General features: G+C 34.5%; 1 protein-coding gene across 1 annotated transcript; it reads right to left on the bottom strand.

Annotated features, from left to right (window-relative positions):
• Nucleotides 1-724: 724 nt before the first annotated feature.
• On the bottom strand, nt 725-24,603 carry LOC111506346 (uncharacterized; the record flags this gene model as incomplete). Its single annotated transcript, XM_023161382.2, has 4 exons — nt 725-1,183; nt 8,672-8,990; nt 17,581-17,826; nt 24,411-24,603. Coding segments are annotated over 4 exons (1,170 nt in total), but the record flags the coding sequence as incomplete, so codon positions are not given.
• Between the last annotated feature and the right edge of the window lie 3,008 nt (nt 24,604-27,611).

Genomic DNA, 27,611 nt, shown 5'->3' on the forward strand with positions numbered 1-27,611 from the left:
TTCTACTTTTTCAGAAATTTTTTTATAAGCATGTAAGATGCATCAAGGACAGCTCTTGTTTTATCATATTTGAGAACCATGAGTCACACATTACCATTGACTCTATGAACTACTGCAAAGATGTATCCATCTTTCAACTTTACCACCACACACCTCTCAAAAATTACAATCTTTGGATGGAATAGTATTTGGAGCGATTAAGTCATATTATAATACTGATTCAGTGATAATAGGGACATTCAGTGATGTTTGTTGAAAACTGGGTATGTATGATTTATTAAAACAGTTGATACCTTGTTGTTTCTAGTTTAGTAAGCAAATAAATCAATGATAGAAACAATTTTAACATATTTTTTTCTGTATTGGTATCATGTGACTCCAAATGTGGGAGACTTGTTTTCTCCAGGATCAAGTATTCCAGAGGGTTGGAATCAAGTCAGAAATACCGATATCATTAGCTGTGATACTTAGTATAGCCAATGAAATTCCACGTATTTCAGTACCAAGATATTTATAATCGGATCAACATTTACGAAGTAATGGCCAAAAAACAAAATGGGGGAAACAAGGAAAAATAAATCTCATTACTACCTTCAATTATGATTATGAAAATCATTGACGGAAATAATTATCGTTTCGAATTCCACATGAAATTTTTTCAAAACTTAAATTTGATAATCTGTAGAAAATGTTCGAATGAAATGAATGAAAATACTGATTATAAACAATATTTATATTACCGAGTAAAAAGAACAACAACCAAGACAACGTCTAATCCTTAACCAGTCCCACGTTATTCGCTATTTGTCGACATCTGACAGTCACTTCTTCTTGCACCAGACTGAAACACATGGCTACAACTACCAATCCTAGAAAGAGGTACACACAACAGGCGAACAGTTGTATTTGGTTGTGGTATTCGGGACTTTGAGGTAGTCTGTCGCCGACACCGATGGTGGATATGGCTATGAAACAAAAATATATCGAGTCCAGGAAGCTCCAGCCACTTGATGAAGAGAACGCGAAAGCTCCCAAGCATACGTAGGAGAAGAATATAGTCACCACGAGGAAGGCAGGCACTGACGGCGATGGTACCGCGAGAATTGGTGTTGAGGTTCTCATGTTCGGTTCCGGCGGTCGCCATATGAGTGGTATGCGAGACGGGGTGTCGTGGGTGGTGCACCTGAAATGCAGATAAATGTCAAAATGAAACCATGGAAATATGAAATTTGTGATGCTTATTCAATATGTTACATATCAAGACGTCGTGCTGCTGCTGTGGTGGATTACTAGCCACAAATAACAATCATGTAATTATAGGTGAGGACTTCTCATGGTGGATAGTATGAATCTCAGACTATTTCAAGATCAATATGCGTGTTTTGATATGGAAACCATTTCTGATCCAACACGTACAACAGCACGATCTAGTTTATGTCTTTTGATAATTTTATTAACTTTGCCTGGTTTGGTGATCCAAAATATTTTCAAATGCGGTTTTTTCTATTGGTTGGGAAAGGGATTAAAATGTTCGTAGACAAACAATTTAGTGTTATGCCAACGTTTCGGACTTTATTAAATGCATCATCAGGTCTCTATAATGAAATGATTTGATAAGTGAACAGTATATGCCAATACATATTGCAAAATTTGTAAAGTTTATACAGTCTCATATTATGAAAAAGAGAAACAAACATGTGCACTTACCAAACATTAGTTATCCATGTCAAAAAAACGTTTGAAATATATGTTTCAGACAACATAGGTACAAACGAAAATGAGGACTAACCAAATGAAAACACATACACCACAGACACATTAAAAATGAAAACGATATCAAGGGAGACAAACTGATTAGAAATGGACGTTTTTGTTTGCCTTAAAAAATATAAAGAATAGAAGGATATCAGATTACATAGGATGGTGGAAACTTATGTGCATTAGAATATTAAGGAATACGATTTAATAAATTAAAATAAGCACTATTCAGTCCTTCCATGTCCTTTCTAGTGTAAACACTTTTTTGTTTGATAATGTGGATCATTTCACTAAACAGTCGTTTACCTAATGAAGGTTGAATATCTAAAATCTTGTGTTCAACGAGGGCTGTTGGATTGGCAACATTTAACTTCCTTGTATCTCTTTCATGTTCAGACAACCTATTTTTTAAGTAACGTCCCGTTGGCCCTACATATCATTCTGGACAATCCTTGCAGTTAATTTTATAAACGACATTTGATTGCATATTCATCGGAGTTTTTGTTTTTTGTTTCGAAAAAAAATTTTTACCTACAGTGTAAGCATTTGCAAACGCAATTTTGATGTGTTCATCATTTAGAACTGATCAAAGTTTTTTAGAAAGGTTATGTACATAAGGAATTTTGAAATATTTTGAATTTTTAATTTCCACTGTAGGTTGTCTATTTTCATTTAAAATTTTTTTCACTAATGAAGAAGGGTAAATATTTTTAATAAGGAAATCTTCTATAATTCTGATGTTTTTGTTATGAAACTCAGTATCAGAAATTGTGAGTGCTCTGGATTTTAGGTTCCTAATGATATTAATTTTATTGTTAAAACTGTGTTGTGAAAAATAATTAATGAACCTTTCTGAAAAAGTAGTTTTGTGGTACCAGTCGACTTTTAAAATCTGGTTAGGTGTTCTCTATATCTTAGTATCTAAGAAGACATATACTGTTCACTTATTAAATTATTTTATTATAGATCCCTGATGATGGATTTAATAAAGTACGAAACGTTGGTATAAAACTAAATTGTTCATCTACTAACATTTTGATCCCTTCCCCAACCAATAGAAAAAATCGCATTTGATAATTTTATTGTTGGAAATGAAATTGCTCACGAAGTCTCCGTGATCTCAGATCACTTCACTCATGTTCCTTTGGTATAGTGTTCTCAGAGGGGAATTAATTTGTTTTTAATCGAATACTAGAAAGTTTTATTCTAGAGAGTTCTTGAAACACCTTGATGATGTTACCTGTCCAAATCTAGCTTATGATATATTCCACATTGCAATATAGGTTTTCACGAATGTTGGAATATGTGAAGTTGATTTTCCGAGTGTTTACTCTTTCTGTAGTTTTCAAAGGTCGACATTTCGCCATTATCTCAGGTGGCATTCTCAATTCTTGTTACTAACTTCAGACTTCTGCAAACCCTAGTTCAGAATCCCGTATCCCAAATGATGATAAATGGTGGAATAATACAGATTCAACAAGATTTCAACATTACAGTAGTTATCGAAGAATCTTAACGCATAACATTTTTATGTAATTTTTCGTAAAATGTGTCAATATGTGTAATCAACTGAGATGCCTAATAACACCAGTTTACAGCCAATTCACGACTGTAATGCTAAAGGTAGTTCTTTGTTAATTTTTGGTCCCTAAATACGAAAATGATAGTGAACATTTTCTAACACGTAAGATTTTTGATTTATGATTTTTTTCACAAAAATTCAATTAACACGACATTCCAAATTTGCTTTTCCCCTAAGTTGAGGAAATTGTTTAAAATCTGGCAACACAGCAGCTCTACCCAGTATTCGAATCTGCTTTCGCTGTATATGAGACTTGTAACGCCGCTTCTCGAACTTCCGATACTCGAAGTTTCCAGGAAATACCAGAAATACGGAACCGCTATAAAAGTAGCAGGTTGACAATCGGATCATCGATATCGGTATCATTTTTTAGGCAAGATTTGGAAATGTATGATGACCAGGCAGGTTCCCATGATGTGCCAGAAAAAGACGGTCTTTATTTTTCCGAGAGTGAAGGAAGAACACCCGATTTAATCGAATAACCTGAATTAAATGACCTAGTTCGGGACCTCCACTTGTCCAAAGAGAATGCTGCGCTAGACTATAAAAATGGAATTTACTAGCCCCTAAAATCAAAGTTACAATATTTAGGAACCTTAACCATGAGCTATCCCTGTTTTTTACTATGCAGGATAAAATGTGTGTGTGTAAATCCAAATGGTGTGATGGAAAAATTAGGATTTGCACATAACCCGGACGAATGGTGTTTATTTATAGATTCGTCTAAAACAAGTTTAAAAGCCGTTCTGCTCCATAATGGTTAAGAAAAACTCTCTATTCAACTTGCACATGCAGTTGCCATGAAGGAAACACACAAAAGTGTGTCATTTTTTCTAAACGCAATAAGTAATAATACGTATAAGTGGCAAATAGGTGCTGACCTGCAAGTCATAAGACTATTACTAGGTGTTCAGAGCGGATTTATGAAGTTTTGCTGTTTTCTTTGCCTTTGGAACAGTAGGACAACATAGAGCCATTATCAAGTACAAGAATGGCCTGAGAGATAAGTATATTCTAGGTCAGAGTAACGTGAAGGATATACCTCTTGTTAATCCCAAAAACGTTTTGTTACCTCCATTGCACATTAAACTGGGGTTAATGAAAAATTTTGTGAAAGCATTAGACAAAAAAGGTGATGCGTTTAAATATCTTAAACACGTTTTACCAAAATTAAGTGATGCAAAGCTCAAGGAAGGTATATTTGTTGGACCACAAATTAGAAAACTACTGAGTGATCAACAGTTTGATCGAACATTGAGTAATGTTGAATTAGCTGCTTGGAGTTATTTCAAAAGAATTGTTTCGGAGTTTTTAGGGAACAAGAAAGTAGAAAATTACGAAACACTTGTAGAAGAACTACTTGAAAACTACTGCAGAATGGGATGTCGCATGTCTCTCAAAGTCCATTTCTTGCACTCCCATTTGAATTTTTTCCCCGAAAATTTGGGTGCTGTCAGTGACGAACAAGGGGAAAGGTTCCACCAAAACATACTGACAATGGAGCAACGTTACCAAGGTACATGGGATGCAGCAATGATGGGGGATTATTGTTGGTTCCTTATGAGGTTCCTACATGAAGACCATTATTCTCACATCTACAGTTACTCTCAAACTCATTTGAATTCATCTCAAACTTCAACAGCACAGTTTTAGTTGAATGTAATGGGTATTGAAGTTATTTGCCACTTTGTCTTGAACTTGTGATATACTGTTTGGAACCTTTGGTGTAGTAATGAATATTACTGAGGTTTTTTCCCAACACCAAATCGTTATTTTTACACCTCGACACGTATTTCGATCACCAAGTGATCATCTTCAAGAGGAAGATAAAACTAATAACTACTCAAAACTAAAGCTACTTATACTAATCAGGTACATCATACAGGTAGGTAATCAGTAATACCACCCATACAAGTGTACCACCCCAAAATTAATTTCACAATTGGCCTATCATTTACAATATGTCCTTATGTATGTTTAAATGCTACAACTATTTACAATTTTCAGCTATATAAAATTAGTTTCACAATATTGCCTATCTAAATATATTTACAATGTGTCTTTTTGTAGTAATCAGTAAACCCAACAATATTATTTCAACAAGCTATATAGTATGCTATTTGGACCTGAAAAATCAGCAGTCGCCCATCATATTTTGCAACAAAACCATTCCATAGACTTCAGTTCTTTAAGATTAGTTAGACAAGTTAATAACAACAGGCAACTAGATGCCTATGAGAGTGTGGAAATAAGTAAACATAATAATATTATGAATAAAGACAACGGACCAATACCAAATAGCATACTATATAGCTTGTTGAAATAATATTGTTGGGTTTATTGATTACTACAAAAAGACACATTGTAAATATATTTAGATAGGCAATATTGTGAAACTAATTTTATATAGCTGAAAATTGTTCTATATATAGCTGTAACATTTAATCATACATAAGGACATATTGTAAATAATAGAAAGGCCAATTGTAAAATTAATTTAGGGTGGTACACTTGTATGGGTGGTATTACTGATTACCTACCTGTATGATGTACCTGATTAGTATAAGTAGCTATAGTTTTGAGTAGTTATTAGTTTTATCTTCCTCTTGAAGATGATCCCTTGGTGATCGAAACACGTGTCGAGGTGTAAAAATAACGATTTGGTGTTGGGAAAAAACTCCAGTAATATTCAATATACTTTGTCTTGAGACGGTTTGTCATCTGCAACATTGCTTTCGATTTATTATTAGATTTTATGTATTCAATTATCTACATTGCGTTTATGATATTCCTTCAACCATTTCCTATGTATTTGTGTAAGATGCTTGCTTATATTTTTATATGTTCTACTACATCGATTGTATCGAATAACACTCTTTCAGAAAAGCCATCTCTATTTCAAAAATTTTCAAGAATTTAGATGAGAATATAAAAGCAGCGCATAATATAAATATTTTCGAATCAAGATTGAAAACTTTTTTGATTGATAAAAATTGCAACTCTCTAGATGAATTTCAACGATGATTTTATCTCTTACCATGTTGTTTCTTACCATGTAAACATCACCTTATCTGGAGATTTAAATATTGACTCTTCTATCAGTTCCAGGGATAATGCACATTTTCGTAAGCTCACACATATACTTGATAGTTTTAATATGGCACACGTCGTGAACTGGCTTACGAGATTTAAATATCATTCTGCGACTATCATTGATTACGTATTCACGGTGTTGACACGGTGGTTTGTGTTATTGACAATGACTTGTCTGATCACCGTACCGTATTGTTCGAGTTTCCTGAACAGAAATCAGAAAAATGTAAACAAACCTTTCAAATGAGAAGAAGCTTTGATCAACAAGCCATTATCAATTTCAATAATGTTCTCACAAAAGAAAATTGGATTGAGGTGCTTGAGGTACTCAAGCCTTGCAGCCAATGCAGTTAAAGTTGTGTCTGATTGCACAGGTACCACAGAAGATAAAGTTGCTTATAAAAAGCTCAAAAATCACTATCTATCGGAAATTACCTTAGCAAAAAAAGAATCTTGCAGCAACCTCATATCAAATTCAGCAAATAAAAGTAGAGACTGTTGGAAGCTAATAAATTTCGAAAGAAACAAAGCAAAAATAGGCAACACTGAACATAGTAGTAATCTATCAGCAGATGAGTACAATAATTTTTTCTCTTCAGTGGCTGACTTTATAATTAAACAGTTACCACAGAACAATCATTGTGTTATCGATTTTTTAGATCGCACCTCGAAACCGAAAGATTCTTTTTTCTAGAACCTGTCACTAAACATAAAGTGTGGTCAGCCATTAAAAGATTAAAAAATTCTCTCAGCTTTGATATATTTTGCCTAAATAGCAAAATCATAAAAGAAGTGGGGGATAGTATTGTGGATCCATTGACAGCACTCATTAATTTGAGCTTCGTGGAGGGAGTCTTCCCTGATATCTTCAAAATATCTAAGGTAATACCGATATTTAAAAAAGGCGATAAAGACCTACCCGGGTCGTCTTCGGGTCTTCGGGTCATCACCCGAAGACGATTGTAGATACCAACAATCGAAACGTCGTGAACTAACGTGACTTGGAATCTCTACACTTTTTTATTTTTTTATTATTTTCTTTTTGCATTCCTTTAATTTTTATTTATTCAATTATTATATTTTTACTTGTAGATTATTTCACTATCATTTCATTTCAGGTTTATTGTTGCTTAATATAATTGTTATTTTCAACTATTCTTTTTTAATTATTCTTTTTTACTTGTTTCAGGGATTTCAAATCATTTTATATAGTAGACAATGGAAGTCCGAACTAGTGAAATTCATCACGAAACATTGTCAATCACCTTCAAACAAAAAGTCTATTTCACCTACAAACTGGAAGCAACTAGTTTGATATGTACATTGAATTACACGAAAGTCACTTTTTCCTATTCAATTTGAACCACAATCATTCGTTATGAAATTAAACAAATATTATTCATATAAACGATACACCACATGAAATATGAAAAGTATTAATATATAATGTCACTTACATAAAACACTATAATTCTCAATGGTGTACGTCTACGTTTCGGGACAAGACGCTCATTTTATCGCCTTATCAGCACCGTTTCGAATAATATAACAACGTTTTTTGGGAAAGAAAGTTTTTGGCTTTCTACTACTTCATCTTGAATAGAAAAATCTAGGAATCTTCCAAAGGAAGGAAGTAGTAGAAAGCCAAAAACTTTCTTTCCCAAAAATTAGTCACATACAACCCTTTCAAATTATAACAACGTTCATATGAAAGTAATTGTTGAATACCTAGGTCATTTTTTAGAAAATCTAACTTCAAAAATCAATGAATCACGAAAGTGTTCCTGAAATGATTTTTGAAAACAATCGAAAATTTAAATGATTTTTATACTTTTTTTTTAGTTTGTTGACGGATATATTCAGAGTAAATTAGTGGATTCGAATTTTATGTGATCATATGTGTAATAAATTTACTGGGTAGGATACGCCACTGACATTTGTAGATTTCCGTTTCTTATGTTGTTGTATACAAAAATGTAATCTTTTTTGCATCTGGGGAACTGGCCGAATGATGCAGTTCACGTTATGTATATGAGAAATAAAATTTGATACGAAAATAATTGTTCATCTTATTTTTTTGAACGTACATTTCAATATGTAATTAATATAAGTAATGCAATCTAAGACATCATCTAGACGTTACTTTTGTTAAAAGATAAGACCTTGTTGATCGCTAGCTCGCTAAAGATTAGACTTTTGAGGAGATTAAGCTTGAACATATGTATGTATTATACTCACACAACATGTTCATTTTCATCAGTATCATCAGCATCTTCGAGATCAGATGAAGTGATCCCAACAATAGACGAATTGAGTGAATTCCTCATTGGCGTTCCATGATTTGAATGAGTAGGGCACATGGACATGGAAGTATCTGCTAAAGTTTGTCTGACAGGACCTTGTCTGCAGCGCCCTCTCGTGTGCGTAGATCTGACTGTAGCAAGGATGGCGCGTTTTGGAACTTCTTGGTGATCAATGTAAGGAGGATGGTGATTTAATTTGCAGTTGACATGGTTTGGCGTATTGTTGGATGACGTTATTTGAATCGAAGCTGAATCTGGAAACAACGTGGATAGATCTCTCAATAGTTATTGACGCACATAAAATATTCTGAGCATGAAATAGTGAGATAATAGACGATGATAAAAAATATTGAAAACATCCCACCAGAACACCTTCTTCATTTGAATTCAGAAGAATGTAATAATCTGATTATTATTAGGGATGCTAAAGAAAAATTTGGAAATTTTTGAAAATATGTAGTGTCAGTTTTTTAAGATTTGTGAAGAGAGTGCACACAAATTGTATTCGTACTCATTTTTGACGTATAAAAAAGCTGTAACTTTGATGAAATGTTTATTTATTCAGAACATATTTTCATCGAATTCAAAGATATATGTTTCTGAAGGTAATTAGTTGAAAATGTTTCATTTATTTGTTTATTTATGAATTGATGAATTGAAACTAGATTCATTTGGAATAGTTGACGAAAATGAAAAGAATGAATACTTGAAACTCAAAACCATCCTTTTCATTCGAAGTTTTCAATTAAGAAAAAAGTATTGAAACCGACGACTATTTCAAATCTACATGTAATAGAAGTGAGACTCATAAATAATACACTGAAAGAATCTCACTGTGGAAGTAAATCTTTACTCCCAAGAAGAAATGAAACAAAAACAAAAAGGATGGCATCTGCAAGATAAGTAGGGGAGAGGAGGGCAAGTTGTTACAAAATTGATTCTAGTTATTTATTTGGCCCCAAAAATCACTACAAAGAAATTTCGCATGGATTCGTACCATGGTTCATGAATAACAAAACACGTTCTTTATCTTGTCTTTTTTCTTGTTGAAATGAAAATATATTTTGTCACATTCGAATATGAACTTCTGCCGATTCCATGAATTTTTAAAATCTACTTGAAACTTAGTTCATCATTGCCCAAATGATCTGGGTTACTTCAATATTACACAAATGCAAAATTATCATTTGTACAATTTTCTCAGGTGCCCAACATGGTTTTCATAGACTGTTTTTTTTTTGAGCAGTTTATATGAATAGTTGTTATGTTGAGCAGTGTATACACGCTTTGGTTGAGATTGTAGTAGGGAGAAATGTCATTAGTGTCAAATACGTCATCATTATAAAAAATGAAACTCCTGGACACCGACATAAAAGGGACCGACGCTGAGTGAAACTACTGTATACAGAAATACTGTGACAGTACTACCAACTGTCGAAAGCGCTCGCAGATAATTATTAGAAGATATAAAGCTTCAAATCCTTTTTGTAGAATTTATTATTGGAATATATATATATATATATATATATATATATATATATATATATATATATATATATATATATATATATATATATATATATATATATATATATATATATATATATATATTTAGCAATTCGTAATTACCAGTTTAACTCAAATTGTGAATTGTAACAACATGCCCCCTGTGGAGGCAAGTTGTTACAATTCACAGACTAGGAGGTAATATGTTACATGAAAAAAAATCTAAAAGCTCCAAGCATAAACTTCATTAAATGGTCATGGAATGAACCCTTTTCCAAAATTTCCTATAAAAAATATAATAAAAGTCACACAAAATGCAATAAAATAAAAAATAACAATCTGAATAAACTTGTTAACAAGAATATTAAACTAGTCGCTATCGGACGAGCAGTGAATACAAGTGTAAAAATCGTCGTCTTTTCCACAACCCATATGTGCCCATTTTTCACACACAATGCACTGAATCCATTTTTCGTTTTTAGACTGCGAAAATGAATCTAAACATACCAGACACGCCGATTCCTTTCCCTTCCAAGCTTTCAGAATTTGATTTTTCGAAGATGTTTTTGGTGATGATGTTCCGTTTCTTGCATTTTTTAAAAGTAATTTTCACCCTGCTTTTTGATTCACCTGATATGTTCCTTTTGGTTGCCCCCACATTTCTTTTTCTTTGTCTTTCTGTTTGTTTCTCTTCTAGAGCTGCTTTAATAGGAGTATCAGTCAATACAGGGAAAGTTCTTTTCTTCCGATCTTTTTTTGATTTTCTTGGCATTGCTTTTGGATTAGGTTTCACCTCTTGGGGCGTTAAATGAATAGGTGCCAAATCAACAGGTTCATTTTGCGCCAAGTTAATATATGTGCTTGTAGAACGTTGCTGTGGAGAAGGAGTTCTATGTCTTTCTGTGCCAATAAGTGTGGGATCTATGTCTACTCTTGCGTTTATATTTTCTGATATTGGCCTATTTGTTACCTCTGCAGGCAAGAATTCATCATCTTGAAATATTTCCCTGTTGTATGGCCAATTTCCTGTCACACTAAATCCTTTCTGTATATTAGGAGGTGTAACAGCAAGAGGAAATGCATCTTTGAGAACGGTAGGTATGTCGTAAATGTTCATTACTTTATCGGGATTAGATATTAACCATGCATCTGCAGCACTGTTGAAATGTCTTTTGAGTGGGCCAAATACCGTTCTGTCAAGTGGTTACAATTTGTGCGATGTATGTGGCGGGAATCACTCCATTTTCTTTGCAAAAATTCAACACAGAGATGAAATATCGGCCGTAAAATATCGGCAACCCATTATACTTGCTGCGTTTTGAACTGATTGTGTAACAACTTGCCCCCCTCTCCCCTACTCGTAGATGTTACTTATGCCTTTGAAAAATACAAACAGGCAGCGATGAATAATAATAGAGTTTGTCAAAATATCCACTTTCAACACAGTTCATCGTGAGATGTTTGTAAATTGATCAAAATATTTCTAAAAAATTATGTTCATACCTAATGAGACAATCATGGAAATTATTAATAAACTATGTTCACATTATCGCCACCTTCAAGACGTTCGTTTTTAATATCATATATAGGGACATGTCTCATATCAAATCATTAATTTTGAGCTGATGAAAATACTATCTGCTTAATCGATGAAAATCTGTATTTCCACTGGAATGAAAAACTCAAGATACATAATATTTTAAGAAACAATGTTATTTCTAGCCCATTTTGAAGATATCGTTTCAGGAATGTGAAAGAAACTAATTATTTTGATTTCTTTTTGAAACGACTTATGAATTATCTATTCATGACCGTTATGAGATTTGTCATGACGTTTGTTATAACGTTTGTCCTGACAATTGTTTTGGGAAGTTGCAAATATTTTTTACGGACTCAAATGGTAAAACACCAAATATCATAAATATATCACAAATCCCATGATATTTCATAGAATCAATAAAAAATTAATGATTGATGCTAGCGCGTTTCTCATTTGATCTCTCTAATAATTTTCAATGATGACGTTTCAATATACCGAATATTTGATTAAGTACATGCTTGCTCCATTATCCAAAAGGTAAGACTGTTTCGTATTTTTCAGATATTAAAGTCTGTATCGCAGATGGTTTAGCGTTGGCATGGTAATTTAGGGGTTTTCATTAAGAGCTTCCTTTATTTAAATTTGAATGAAAGAAACTGTGTGTGAGATATTATCGAAATTTATTATTCGTTTCAAAGACCTATTGATGCAATTAAGTGTGGAATATAATATCGTTCAAATGTCCGACACGGCTTCTCCGGTGGAGCGTAGCCGAAACGTCCAATTTTTCGAGAAAAAGTCTAACGGAGTCAAATCACACGACCGCGGTGGACAGGTCACATCGCCTCCACATGAGATCAGATGCCCTCAAATCGCTCGTGCAGAATATCCAATGTGATATGAGCTGTGTGACACATAGCGCCGTTCTGTTGAGACCATATGTCGTTGGTGACCAGATCATCCAATTCAGACCAAAAGAAGTTGGTAATCATCGACCTATAGTGCTCGCCGTTGACAATGATGCCCTGGCCAACGTCGTTCTCAAATAAATATGGACCGATGATGCCGCCAGCCAGAAATTCATTTGGATCTTATGTCGATTGGTTTCTTCCCAAATTCTACAATTATGTTTGTTCACGTATCCATTTATCCGGATATGGGTTTCCGAAATCCATTACCTTGCATAGTATAAAAATGTGTTGAGTGGAATAGACCTAATGAAACATAAAATAGGTAAACATAAAATAGGTAAGTATGCACCCAACTACCAAACATTACCAATTTAAGTTGAAGACTTTGATGCGTTGTTTTCCTCATTAGAGATACTTCGCAAAATATTAATTGAACACGAAATGAAACCTGTTAATGCTGAGGATTTTCACAGAGATGAAACATTATCAGAATTTAATAACGAATTTAATGAAAGAGTTTTTTAATCACTACTGAGAATATTGCATTCTTGATTATTTCATATGGACATTATGAATTATACTTTCAATATATTTTCAATCTTTGTAATGATATGCATAATGAATAAGTTTCCAGGAAAACAAAATAATGTCTCAGCTTTCTAGTTTTATGCATAATACAGTGTTATAGGTATACTTGCATCGTGATGGGAAGGTGAATAGCTATTTGATTGCTTTGGTTGATAGTAGATATGAGAATGATCAATAGTTCACTGGTTCACTGACGCAAATCAAATTAATGAAATTATTTTTGAGGAATTCTTGATACTTTTAATGCACTGTTTGGAACATTTGGTGAAGTAATGAATATTACTGGAGTTTTTTCCCCACACCAAACCGTTATTTTGACACTTTGACACGTGTTTCGATCACCAAGTGATCATCTTCAAGAGGAAGATCAAACTAATCATACTTACAAAGCTATCCCTATTTATACCACAGATACCTGTTCCAGGTACCCGCGTCTTGAGTGTCTTAAATTGATTTTACAATTTGCCTTATCTACTTGTCTTAAATTAATTAATTTTACAATGTGTCTTTATGCAATAGTTGAGTAAATCTGATAATTAAAACCAATTTCACATATTGCCTTATCTACTAGTCTTATATAAATTTTACAATGTGTCCTCATGTAATAATCAGGTAAATCTAATGAATAAAATATTATTTTAACAAGCTATACAGTATACTATTAGGTATTGGTCCACCATCTTTATTCATATTATTACGTTTACTAATTTCTACACTCTCATAGGTATCTAGATGCCTGTTATTAACTTTCCTAACTAATCTTAATGAACTGAAGTCTATAGAATGGTTTTGTTGCAGAATATGATAGGCGACTGCTGATTTTTCTGGTCTTCCATATTTTATTTGTGCTAAGTGTTCCATTATATCTTATTTTGATATATCTTTTTGTTTGTCCATAATATTTTGCATCACAGTCCTTACATTTATTTGCGTATATTCCAGAATTTTCCAAATTCTTGACTTTGTCTTTTGGACATCCTAAAAAGCTCTGTAGTGAATGACTTATTTTAAAAACCACCTTCATACCTAGTCCCTTAAAAATCTTTCCAAAGTTCTTCGTGTATTGGTATGTCCTTTCTAAAAGTCGAGATTTTGTTCTTTCTCAACCCTGCGTCCGACACGTGGGCTTTTGTAACATTTGTAGACACGTGAGGTGTGTGAGACCCCAATATGATTTTTCTGTTAAAATTAACATTTTCTTGAATTTTAACATAGTTGGTTTGAGAATTCTATAGTGTAATATCTCTTTTTGCAAAAAAAATATCTTCGATTTACCAAAACGAGCAATAAATCGTTATATTCCGTCTTTACCAAAACAATGAGTTCTTTTAATGTAAAAAAATATAGGTTTACTCGAAGAAGTCTTTTGCACATAAAACGACTAAATAAATATCAAATTGCTGGTTCGAACAGATAATGAAACATTATAAAATAGAAATAAAAAAAATATATTATCGAGAAGCATAAAAAAAATTACAGGTCATCAACATTTGCTATTTCTACGCAAGATTTGCAGTACATTTCCGCATGGTCCAGACATATGAATTTATTGCATTTGTTACAAATGTTTTTTGTATTTCGATAAGGGGCACGATGGCAATGTTAACACCTTCCTTGTCCATTTTGTTTAAGTCTTTTGGATGGAGGTTCTACAGTTTCGCCTCTGACCTTCGAAATCTGGATAGTTACTGAAGATGCTAACATTATCGCTCGTTTCATCATCATCAGATTCGTCAATTTCATCATCACTTCCTATTTCATCCCATAAAGACTGAGGACGGGCCATTTCTCGCTCATAATCACCTTTTTTTATCGAATAATCTAAAAAACTACTCGATTTAGTTTTCTTTGAATGCGCACGATTTTGGACCATATAGAGATACGTGGGGTTTCGTGCACCCCAGTTGCTTTATAACAGGTCTGATTGAAACATACGTCAAACGACGACTGATTTGAGATGTGAATATGAGAGTGGAGGCTATATGCGGAAGCTACTGAATATATTCGACGCTGGGGCGCCAATTTCGAAAAGTTATATGAAATTTTTATACGACTGGGGTATGTCACACCCCACGTGTCGGACGCAGGGTTAACCTAAACTTCTTCTTCCTTATGTCACCTACAATACCCCTCGGGAAACCGTTAGTGGCTGCTATTTGCTGTAATGTACGTTTTCCTTTGCGAACCTCTCTTGTGTTAGAGGGAAAGTCAAAAGACGATGCATAGAAAATTTAACTCAGTATGTTTGTGCTGTCCACAGTGATGTGAACTGTCAGAAATATACCTGTACGTGCTTGTTTCTTTTCTAAATACATCGTATTCTGACCCTTCGTATTGGCTCCTCATTACCACAACGTCAAGAAATGGAAGTTGTCCTTTATGTTCTAACTCATACGTGAAGAAGAGTGTAGAAATAAGTAAACATAATAATATTATGAATAATGATGGTGGACCAATACCTAGTAGTATACTATATAGCTTGTTGAAATAATATTTTATTTATTAGATGTACCAGACTATTACATAAGGACACATTGTAAAATTAATTTAAGACAAGTAGATAGGGCAATATTTTGAAATTGAATTTGATATTTCAATTATTAGATTCACCTTACTATTACATAAGGACACATTGTAAAATTGATTTAAGACACTCAAGACACAGGAAACTGAAACAGGTATCTGTGTTGTAAATAGGGATAGCTTTCTAAATATGAATAGATTGATCTTCCTCTTGAAGATGATCACTTGGTGATCGAAACACGTGTCGAGGTGTTGAAATAATGGTTTGGTGTGGGGAAATACTCCTGTGATATTGAATTCTTGATAGAAGCAAAGATCTTGTTCCGGTATGAGGAAAAAATCCTTTTCTGCCTCTAACTATATAGAAAGAATGAGAAACTTCCTGAGGAAGGAAGAAAAAATGAAAGTGAGTATATCAAAAAAGTTGTGTAGGAAGAAGTTTATTCAAATACAAACACGAAAAAAAATCCATCCAAAACAACTTTTGATTATGACTTTTGAAATCAATGGAAGTTAATTTTTATTATTCGTGGTGGAACTGAAACAGATATTCTTACATGGAAGTAATAAGAAACCGTTTCAACTGTTTGATGTACTGAAAATGTATGTCAGATCTCTTTCTACTTGATTTCACAGAGGAATGTTTGATAGTCAAGCAAAAATATTCGAATACATATCATTAATGATGACATTATTCGTTTTCATTTTATTATTTCCGAAAAATATCTTCAACTGTTTGCTGTAACTGAAAAATGTAACAATATATTTTCTAATTTATTTCCATGGAGAAATGTTCGATATTGACGCAAATAATTTTGAATTTATCTCATTTTATTTTTCTATATATGCTTTCTATATATGAAACCTTTGCCGTGAAATGAATCTATTGAAAACTTTTCCTCATCAGAGCAAAAATACTATCTCTCGGTGCGCATATCAACTGAAACTTTCAGTTTCAGTATCAGTTTCTGTTACGTTCAGTTTCAGTTGATACGTTAAGAACAGTACTTTGACCATGCCACTGAAGCTAACTGCCGCAGTTGCAGTTGAGACGTTTGGAGACTGTAACCGAAGAAGACCACGGCAAAATCCGGAAACCAAACAAAACATTTCAGGAGGATCTTTCAAAGATCCTACAGATATTCTTTTGTTTTGCACCATTTTGCAGCATCTTATATTTGTTTCGGTGAGGAGTAAGAGTTTTCAATAGATTGAAACACCCAAATCTACACTTTTGAGAACTCTCTCATTCATTTTGTTGTTTAAATTTGAATCCATATTGCAATGGAAAATCTTTTCTGTTGTGCAGAATGAAGGATGCAGAATTGGAATACCTTCAAGTTGTCGCTCAATTATTATTCGTATTTGAAATTTTTAACATGTGATTTTTCATGGGGATGGAGTGGCTGACAAGGTATTTCAAAAATATTTCCCACTGGAAACTAAAGTTGAATTGTTTCACAATTTATTTTATGGTCCTAATATCGAATGACTCCTGTGGGTGTGACTCCTTTCAACTGGATGGCACTATATATACTTACTCATAATATCAATGTGCATGAGTTGTAAGTTTTCAGTAACAATGAATAAATGAAAATTGTTAACTGAAAGTTTTCCTCTTTCTACACCTGTATGAAGTTTTCAGATTGTGAAATGTGGGAATTCCATAAAGATCCATAGAAAAAAATGTATAGAGTTTTGATATATATTTTGCTATTTATGAAATTGATAATTAATATTTTGAAAGTGATTGTGATTTTCATTTCATGAACTCACCTTCATGAGATTTACAGTAGAACTTTCCCGAAGGACTGGAAGGAGCTTTGTGGTAGCCAACCGCGGTATCCTTGATCATATTGTCTTCGCTGTGACAACACATTTTAGAATATCCTTTCCGAGCACCCGAAGCCAGTAAATTACCAAGTGCCGATAACAGAATCAGCATCAAAGGAACGCCAATGATGGCATAAATCATCGCAACAATTTTGCCTAAGGCAGTTTTCGGTGACAATTTGCCATAACCTGAAATATAGAATGGAATGGAAATGAGTGTCGAATCAAAAGTTCATCATCATATTTCTCAATGGTGAAATTGAAAGTATGAAATATTGAATGGGTTGAAAGCTTGGAATGGATCTCTGTCCCGATATTTCAAACTATTCTCTGAAATGTGGAAATAACATCTTTTTTCATTTGAAAAAAAAACACTGAAATTACTTATTCGTCAAACAATCAATCCATTTGTTGAGTTAAAATTGACAAATATGCTATTTCTTTTTGATATGGAACCAGAACTCTTTAGAAAGGCCTTCAAGTTCAACAATGATAGTAGAAAAATAACAGGATTTTTCATAACTTTGAATGAAAAGAACAAATTCAAAGTAGGAACGACAAATGAATATTTTCAGAATTTTAAAAAGAATTCAGAACAATTAGGCAGATTTTCACATTTCAAATTATGTTTCGGATAATGTAAGAAACTATTTCAATTAACCCTGTTTGGACAAATAATTACTGATCAACTTTTACTGCCTTATGATGCACTGTTTGGAACCTTTGGTGTAGTAATGAATATTACTGAAGTTTTTTCCCAATACCAAATCGTTATTTTTAACACCTCGACAGGTGTTTCGATCACCAAGTGATCGAAACATTGGTGTTGGGAAAAAACTCCAGTAATATTTATTTTTTGCTGCCTTGATTCGAGCTCTTGTTCGCCTCATTGGTTCTTTAAACTACCAACAAAATTCAGTAATGAAGAATTGTAAAATTTAAAAAATTAGTGAAAGTTATTATATTTTCAATAACATTCAATCTCAACCTCAATATTCAAACAAGACTCAACCTCTGACGGAAGCAAGAAACTCTTTGGAAGGTTCGAAATAGATGAACATTTCAATCTAGCAGACCACTATTATAATATTCATGCAGTCATTGTTCACTGTGGTTCTGGCGTTGAATTTGGTCATTATTACGCCTTGGTCAAAGAAGAAACGGACTGGTGTTACGAAGTGTTCTGGCGATGCATTGAATCTATTGGAGCCTCTGGAGACACCCTACATTTTGTTTTCTAAGAGAGAGGACATTGGTAGATCAAGATCTTTAGATGATGTGGTGTTCCATGTTTTTCGGGGTTTTCCTGCTGCTGAAAAAGCAAATGCGCCACTGGAATCAATGAAGTCGCCCCGGAGCGCCAATTAATTTTCATTGTTGTTTTTATTTTTATTTTTATCGTTGTTATAACCTCAACTATTCAACTATAATTTTATCTACCTCATCCCACTACCACATAGGTTCAAATTCAACTATAAGGGCAGTCACTAAAAGAACCAAGACAGCGGGACTGAAATATTAACTTCAAGGTCAGAAAATATAATCGTTGAGATTTGATAGGTTTCGGTTCGTTGCAACTGCTTCAGTGACCTCCTTTAAAACTAGAGAGATCCTGTCATCATTTCAAATACAATATAAATTTATGGCAAGCCAGGCATTGTTACCATATTTGATCATATGATTTCAAAACACAAAAATCTTTCCCAGGGGAATATAGACAATTGTAAAGATATTGAATTCACAGATTTTTTTATGCAGACTGTTAACCTATGTTGAGGAAGATACAATAATATGAACCTCCAACAATACGTCATAAACTTATCTGGCAGGTAGTGGCATAATGCCAAACTCAATGAATAGAGGCCGGCAAGCTCAAAAAACGGAGTTTGAAGAGTTACCCCAAATCAAAACTTCGTAGGAGTTTATCGAGTGAAATAGTGAATAATATAATATAACCCAAGGCATTTTTCAATTAACTGAGCATTAAAAAGCATTAGAGAGCTTACGTCCAATATTACTTGACCAACTAAAACAATTACCAAAAACAAAGCCGAAATACTCCACTTTTTCCGAATTGAACATTAATATTTCGAGGTATAACAATATTTCGAGCCTTTTCAGCGTTAAGTTTCAGTTTATTGGAAGTAGACCTGGTGTTTGCTAGATCCTTAGTTATATCCATTTATTGGAGTAGAGAATGATAGTGTAACGAATCTGAAGCCGCCCCTGACCGATAGGCCAGCCGACTCATCGAACAAACACATGACCTCACCTCAAAAGAATGCAGTCGGTAATCGCCGGTAAAATTCTAGTACCGAACCGACTATAGAGTTCTCGAAAGGACCTTTACCGATATAAACTCGTCTTTCCGACCCAAGAAGGCAGTTCAGAAAGTGAATCGAGCGGCTAAACAAGAAATTCAAATAGTGAAAATAAATTAGGTGCTAGTTGCTAAGTTTTGTGATAAATAAATTAGTAGTATGTGACCAGTGAAATATTGTTGGAAATGAATTTGTTTAAGACAGTTAATTTATCAATTTTTCACAATAGGATTGATTGGACTATATAACATACACATAAGACACATGTTGTAGATGCAATGATTCACATACTGATACCTATTTTCCAAGTACGATTTTATGAAGCAGGTTAGGGTTGACATTTGGAGGTCATTTCCGAATTGCTGTAACTTTCAGTGGTTAGCCAGTAGTTTGCTAGGAAAGGACGGAAGATGGATTCGCAAGGATTTTCATGGTTATCGACAGTTTGGTACGGATGACACCAGAGAAAGGCAGGTAAGTTTGTCTCTATCCAGATCATTGGTCTGATAATCTGTTTGAAAAAAAAACAACCTTTTTTTGTTAACCAGCTATCGCCCCCTACAAACGACAACTCGTGCGATTTGTAGCAGCTCCTAGCCCCAGGATTTTCCAAAAAACTTGGCATGTCTGGTTTTGTGAATATTTTTGAAGTGAGCGCTCTAAGTGAATTTTCATCAAGAATAATACATAGATGTTTCACTTCCGCTGCAAATGGAATAAACGTGTTGCGAAATTCTCCAGATTCCTCTTGATGCTGTAAGGGATTGCAGACATCTGCTTTCTGTGACACCAACAATGAACTTCGTACTGCGTTCTTTGGATAATAGAGACTAGCATTCTCTATGTAGTCCTTGCCAGGATGACATTATCATCTACATGAGCTCGCAGATATACTTCTACTCTGTTGAGGACGTCAAAAAGACTATCCATCAGGAGTGACCATAAAAGGGGGAAATAGTACCATGTCATTGAGGGCAGCTTGTGATGACAATCAATCTTCATATACTTCCTATACACAGTTGTGTGAGCCATAATAACATAGACATCTTTGGTTTTGTTGCTGGAGATGAAGGAGCGAACACTAAGAACAATTTAGTTGTGGTATAAATACTCATCCGAATATAGAACGTTAGCATTCAATACACATCCTTTTTTTCAGGGGGAAGTATATGCGATTCTGTGATATGTAGATACAATAATTTTGAACTTCAACGAAGGGATCCAATCAATATTTTACAGACTGCTAGGCTGCATTTTCGGCATTGACAAATCTAAGAAGGACATCGAGGTTGTCCTGGAGAGATGTTGCAAGTAACTGAAATAATTGGGTGTAAAAGATGCCCTGGGATTACGAATAAACCATATATGGTCTCCGAACAGCTGTGGAGATACCAGAGTCAAAATCATGAACCCATATTAGGAACTGAGTCAATAAGAAATATGGATAGTAAAAGAGGAAAGGTTCAATGAAAATTTGGAATACTGGAAAAAAAATCAGGGAACACACATTGAAAAACCTTTATTAAAAGACCCCATGAGAAAAGAATCGAACTGGCATTGCCTAAAAAGAGCGGTGTTCTCAGAATAATCACTGTACACTGTTCATTTAGAATACAACTGGACAAGACTTTAGCTGTTGACCATGCAACAGAGATATACAGTCAGCTTGTTATACAGTACATTCCATTTGAAACGAGCCACCCTGAATAACTTTTGGTACCATGATTTTTAGAAAAAACAAAATAAAAACACGTCAACAATAGTATATAGGGGAACACATTTTGACATATTCACATTTGATGTTACTTTCTCTATCGAACCCCCAGAGTATATCACCATTTTTTTTTTATGGATCACCTCATATTGTGCCGCATTATTCCGCATTCCATGAGTAGATTTCAACAAAGTATAAAACATATGGTCTGAAGCTTATGGTTCGGGAGTTACAAATTATTTGAGTTGAATAGGAGCCACCCTGACTAACTTTTGGAACAATGATTTTGGGGAAAAATAAAAAATACCTCAACAATAGTATACAGGGGGACATATTTATACTTGATCTAACTTTCCCCATCGCACCCCCAGAGCATGTCACCATTTTTTTTTGGATCAATTGTTTTGCATTATCAGATGTTCCGTGATGAACATATTTCAACAAAGTAGAATACATTATGGTCATAAGCTCATAGTTAAGTTGAAAACGAGCCACCCTGAATGAACTTCTGTATAATCTGTTACTTAGGTTTCATAGGTGTTTTTGTGAAGTATACTTAAAAAAAATCTTAGTTTGCCTAGTTAAGTTTGAATTCGATATTTTCTCCATTTTGTATTTGTCACATTCTACAATAACGAAAACCTACCAGATGAAGTTACAATTGGTGTTTCTGTTTTTGTGAATTCTTGAGAACGGATTAAAATAGTGAGTTTGTACTTCCAGAATAGAAATAGTGCTAGAGCTGCTGCTCGTATGTTCATCCAGGAAGAAATGACACAAATACATTTCGGAATTATTGAACAAATTTATGGAAACTGGATCTGTTTACAATAAAAACCATAACCTTTCAGGAGTTATCAACGATAAAGCTATTTGTACTGCAGTTTTAGGACAAGTTGGACTAATGGAAAATTCGCAATCTCTTACTAAGTTATCTCGAGAATCAGGAACCAGTCGTACAAATGTTTTCAGGATCCTTCAATAGTACAAATTTCATTCATGAATTGAACGAAGACGTATATACGGATTATTGTACGTTTAGTTTGAATGGAGAGGTGAATCGGCATTGTCTATATTGGAGTGATACGAATCCTTATTTATACCGTCAAGTTCATACCTAACGACCTCAAAAACTGAATGCTTGGGCAGGAATTTTAGGTGACCACATCATAGAATCTTTTTTTATCGATGATAATTTGATGAATATTTGGATATGTGGAAGAATCGAATAATACAGTGCATCAATAGGGCAATTGAGGAGGATATAAATTTATTCGAAAACGAAATAATTTTTTCAGCAGGATGGTGCACCTCCTCATTATGCAGCTCCAGTGTCACAATTTTTGGATGGTCATTTTCCTGGTCACTGGATTGGCAGAAGAGGTCCTACAGAATGGCCACCAAAGTCTCCGGATCTCCTGTAGATTTCTTTCTATGGGGTCATTTGAAGTTTGAAGTGTATGAGATAGAATCAAGAACATTAGAAGATTTGAGAGAGATTATCATGAGGCATTGTAGAGAAATAGCTCCCGAGATTCTCAACCATGTGGAGGCGGCAATGGAAGCTCGTTTGTACCGTTGTATAGAAGTTGGTGAAAATGTTTTTGAACATTCACTATGGAAAAAGTTTTTCTTATCATTGTTAAGTCATCAGATTTTGATTCAAGAATTGATACAAACTCTTTTTTTTCTGATTTTTTGCACCCATATTTATCTCTAGAACGAATATGTCCCCCTGTATACTATTGATGAGGTGTTTCTTATTTTTTCTGAAAATAATTGTTCCAAAAGTTATTCAGGGTGGCTCGTTTTCAGCTCAACACATTTTTAGATCCCGAACCATAAGCTTCAGACCATATGTTTTATACTTTTTTTATTATACTGCTCATCATGAAACATCTGATAATGAGAAACAGTATAGGGTGATCCATTAAAAAATGGTGACATGCTCTGAGGGAGCTATAGGGAAAGTTGAATCAAATGTGAATATGTCAAAATGTGTCCTCCTGTATATTATTGTTAACGTGTTTTTTTATTTTTTCCTGAAAATCAGGGTGGCTCGTTTTAAATGCAATGCACTGTATATTTTATGAATGTCAGGCACTGGATTTCAGAAGTCAATTTAGGGAAAACTAAAATTGGACTGGCATCCATGCCATGAAAAGATTGTAGAAAAATGCAGAAAGCTCACAAGATTGCCCTTTCTTCCAAACACCAAACAAATGTCACACGACTTCATTCCACCGAAAAGTCTTCCTGAGAAACTTCCCCAAATTCCATACTTGTTCAACTGAAAATAAACTGAATTTATTCAATGAAATCAACATATTTATTTTGTCGGTTCCAAAATAATAAAAATGTTGACTTTTGTTCATATCAGAATTCATCTTGACCGAAATTATGAAACCATTTTACCCATTCGTGATTATTATTCCATTTACTTGGTACCAGTTCAACTGATGGAACTACCGTGTAGCAAAACGCGTCTTAAATAAAATTAATTGTGAAAATTCTATAATTCATGATGGGTATTCACGACAATCTGAATCGTGATAATAGTTTGTAGTTATAACTGATCAAAATTATAACTTTTATTCACCAAAAGTTACAGACAAATGGTGGTTTTACTATAATACTTTATACTTATATACTATATAAAAACTATAATACTATATAAAACATTTCATAGGAATTGAAAAAACACTCTGAATATTCGAAATGCAAAGTGAATGACTCACCTACAGTTGTCAGTAACGTCACGGAATATAGAAGAGCACCTCCAAAAGTCCAGCGAGGTCCAGCAGAATGTATCGAATCTTCAGATTTTCCTGATTCTACTACAGCTCTCTCGAACCTCTTTAGCTGTTCTGTTACCAGCCTTGTCCAGTTCTTTTCGTACAAAACATTCAGGCGTTCTGAAAAAATAGAAAAAGTAATGGAGAATTAGTGACACTTTAGTTTAGGTTTTTGATAAAATATTTTACTATTCTCAAACTGGTTCACGTGTTTAAGAAAGGAAATTAGATGTCTGTAACATTTTACAATAGCCAAAAATGGAAAAGACGAAGCAGAAGTATATTCTTCTGCTTCTTTACATGTTTCGTCCCGTGGGTTGGGCTACCTATCGGACGCGTTTCCAGGTGGCGGACAAGAAAACGGCCAGGGGACTGGAGGCCCTGTCCGGGAAGCCAATGTGGCCTTACGGACGGGGTCGCCGGACTCCTGGTCAGTGGCAGAAATAAGTAGAGTGAGCCTTTGCAAAACATGCCACTGTGGACCAGCCTACCCAAGCGAAACTAGGCGAAACCTCATTGTAATCAGCCTACCTCTGGTAATGCGGGGCTCAACCAGAGGTGACCAACTCTTCCCTTGCAACTCGTGGAAACACACGTGAATGAAACAACACAAAAACAGAAACAAGAAGAACAAAAACCAACCCCGAGGCTGGACAGAAGTGCTCACCTCAATCTAAGGCGGTGGCTGGGGATGAACAGAAATGTCCACTCCAATCTACCGCTTGGAATGACGCTGGACATAGCAGATCACCTCGAACAGCAAAGGCGCCAAGAGCTCCGCCTTGAATAAAGGCAAGGAACCGGCTGCCCCTGCAGGAAAGCCTCCTCACTTGTGCACCTCCACGGGGAGCCCCAAGACGGTTGAAGAAGCCGCGCAACGACAGTAATATCGCTGCACCTTCCAAAACCTTCGCGGAGGCCACCGTGAGACACTTCAAGGTTGCCAAAGAGAGTGTGTTTGGCGAGTCATGGCTTACACCTGACAATATAAAGGAGATGTCTCCTAGTGACCTGTTCACCTTCCTGAAAAGGACAAAAGGAGGACAACTCCTCGGGAGGATGTACAATGGGTCACATGTGGCCTAAGTGCTGTGAGTCTACAGTGACCCTCCCCACTCTACAAATATAGGTACATGTTTCTTTATCAGGTGTATGATGTAGAACTTCCAGTATTTAAATTAGAGCTGAAGTGAAAAAATATATAAAATATTAAAAATGAGTACAAATTAGCTATTCTTCAGAAAATAGTGAAAATTTATTTCAGTTTGAATTCATTTTTACGATCAATTAGTTGTTCGTGATATATGTTTCGATGAATGTTTCTTTCAATGATTCATGATCAATTTGAGAATATTGTTTTCTCTAAGAATCACTGACTTGTTTGAATAGTTTTTTGTCGAGGATGTAATGAATCACGTTCGGATTGAAGTTGGTATTTACTGCTACCCGTTTCATCAAATTCAGTTCTTTATTGAAGTTATCTGTTGACATAGGCATACTAATGAATCTGTGTATTATGGTGTGGCAAGCTGCTAGTTTATGTTAATAAGGATTAGAGATGCGCCGAATAGTGGTTACCGAATAACCGAATACCGAATACTATTCGGTTTACCCTTAACCGATCCGGATGTTCGGTCGAATTATTTGGTTTGAATATTGATTTGAGGTTTAAAAATACATGATGATATAGGTTTCAAAATGAAATATGAATTTGATTGGAGTTCAAAAAAAATGTTGATTTCAAGTTCAAAAATTTGTTTGAAGATGAATATTGTTTTAATTTGAGGTTTGAAAATAAATGTTGATTTGAAGTTCAATTGCTTTATTTTATCAGCTTCATTTGACATATTTTTCTTAGGGTTTCTTATATATATATATATATATATATATATATATATATATATATATATATATATATATATATATATATATAAATATGCTAAACTGGTTTTTCCGGGTATTTGATCCGTGTATGTGATATTATCTCTAATTTCACCGACGTTTCGACAAAATCTCATTTGTTATTATCTAGGTGTGCTGTTACGTGTTCACCTGAGGGTGAGGAACGAATAGTTCCAATAAATTCGGCACTGCTCGTTCCCCACAACGGATTCAATATCCCCCAGAGCGTAGGGCATCACCGTTGTCTCAATAACGTAAGAGTGCCGTAGATGGTATTATAGCACTCTTAGGGCGTTCTTTCATGGGGCTCTTCAATCTTGGGAACAGGAAAAATCGCAGGGAGGAAAATCTGGTGAATACGGTGGCTGAAGCATGATTTCGGTGTTGTTTTTGGCCAAACAATTACGAACTAGCAATGACTGCATTTTTGGTGATGCAAAAACGATGAATTGTTTTTCCACAAACCAGCCGTTTTCTTCGTATTGCTTCTCGCAAGCGGTGCATAACTTCAAGATGATACTCCTTATTGACCGTACAACCATGTGGCAAGAACTCTGGATGCACTACGCCACGTAATCTAAAAAACAGTGGGCAAAACCTTGACATTTGATTGAACTTGGCGTGCTTTTTTGGTCTTGGCTCTCCTGGGCTCTTCCAGTGAGACGATTGGACTTTGGTTTCAATGTCATAACCAGTTATGACCCTTTCAAGCAGATCTGGATCGTCGTTGACGTCATTCAACAATCGCTGAGCGATGCCTAAGTGACGGTTTTTTGGTCAAAATTAAACAATTTTGGAACAAACTTTGCTGCCACACGTTTCGTGTCCAAAATTTACGAAAAAATTGCATGGCATGAGCCAACCGACATCCTCATCAACTTCTCTGATAGTTATTCAAAAATTCTTCATATTTATTTTGTTTCACTTTCACATTTTCATCGGTTGTTGATGCTATGGGGCGTCCCCAACTCATATGCCACTGTCAACTTTTCGAGTCTCTTTGAGCATTCAATTCATTTCTTCACAATAAATTTGATGCAAATTCTTTGATAATGTTTTTTTGATAGCGGACAATCGCCGATCACGCAAAATACTTCTAACTTTCATGCCTCTCACCAGCAAACTAAACATGCTAAACAACTGAAACTATAAACATATGTTCGAAATGAGTATCAACAAAAAAATATAAAAACGCTAATTTGATGTATGCAGCCCGCGAAATTTGAACATCTACTTCATTTT

Source organism: Leptinotarsa decemlineata, unplaced genomic scaffold (genome assembly GCF_025532065.1).
Source record: "Leptinotarsa decemlineata unplaced genomic scaffold, Ldec_3_MD MMD2_tig00026282_RagTag_RagTag, whole genome shotgun sequence".
NCBI classification, from domain to species: domain Eukaryota; kingdom Metazoa; phylum Arthropoda; class Insecta; order Coleoptera; family Chrysomelidae; genus Leptinotarsa; species Leptinotarsa decemlineata.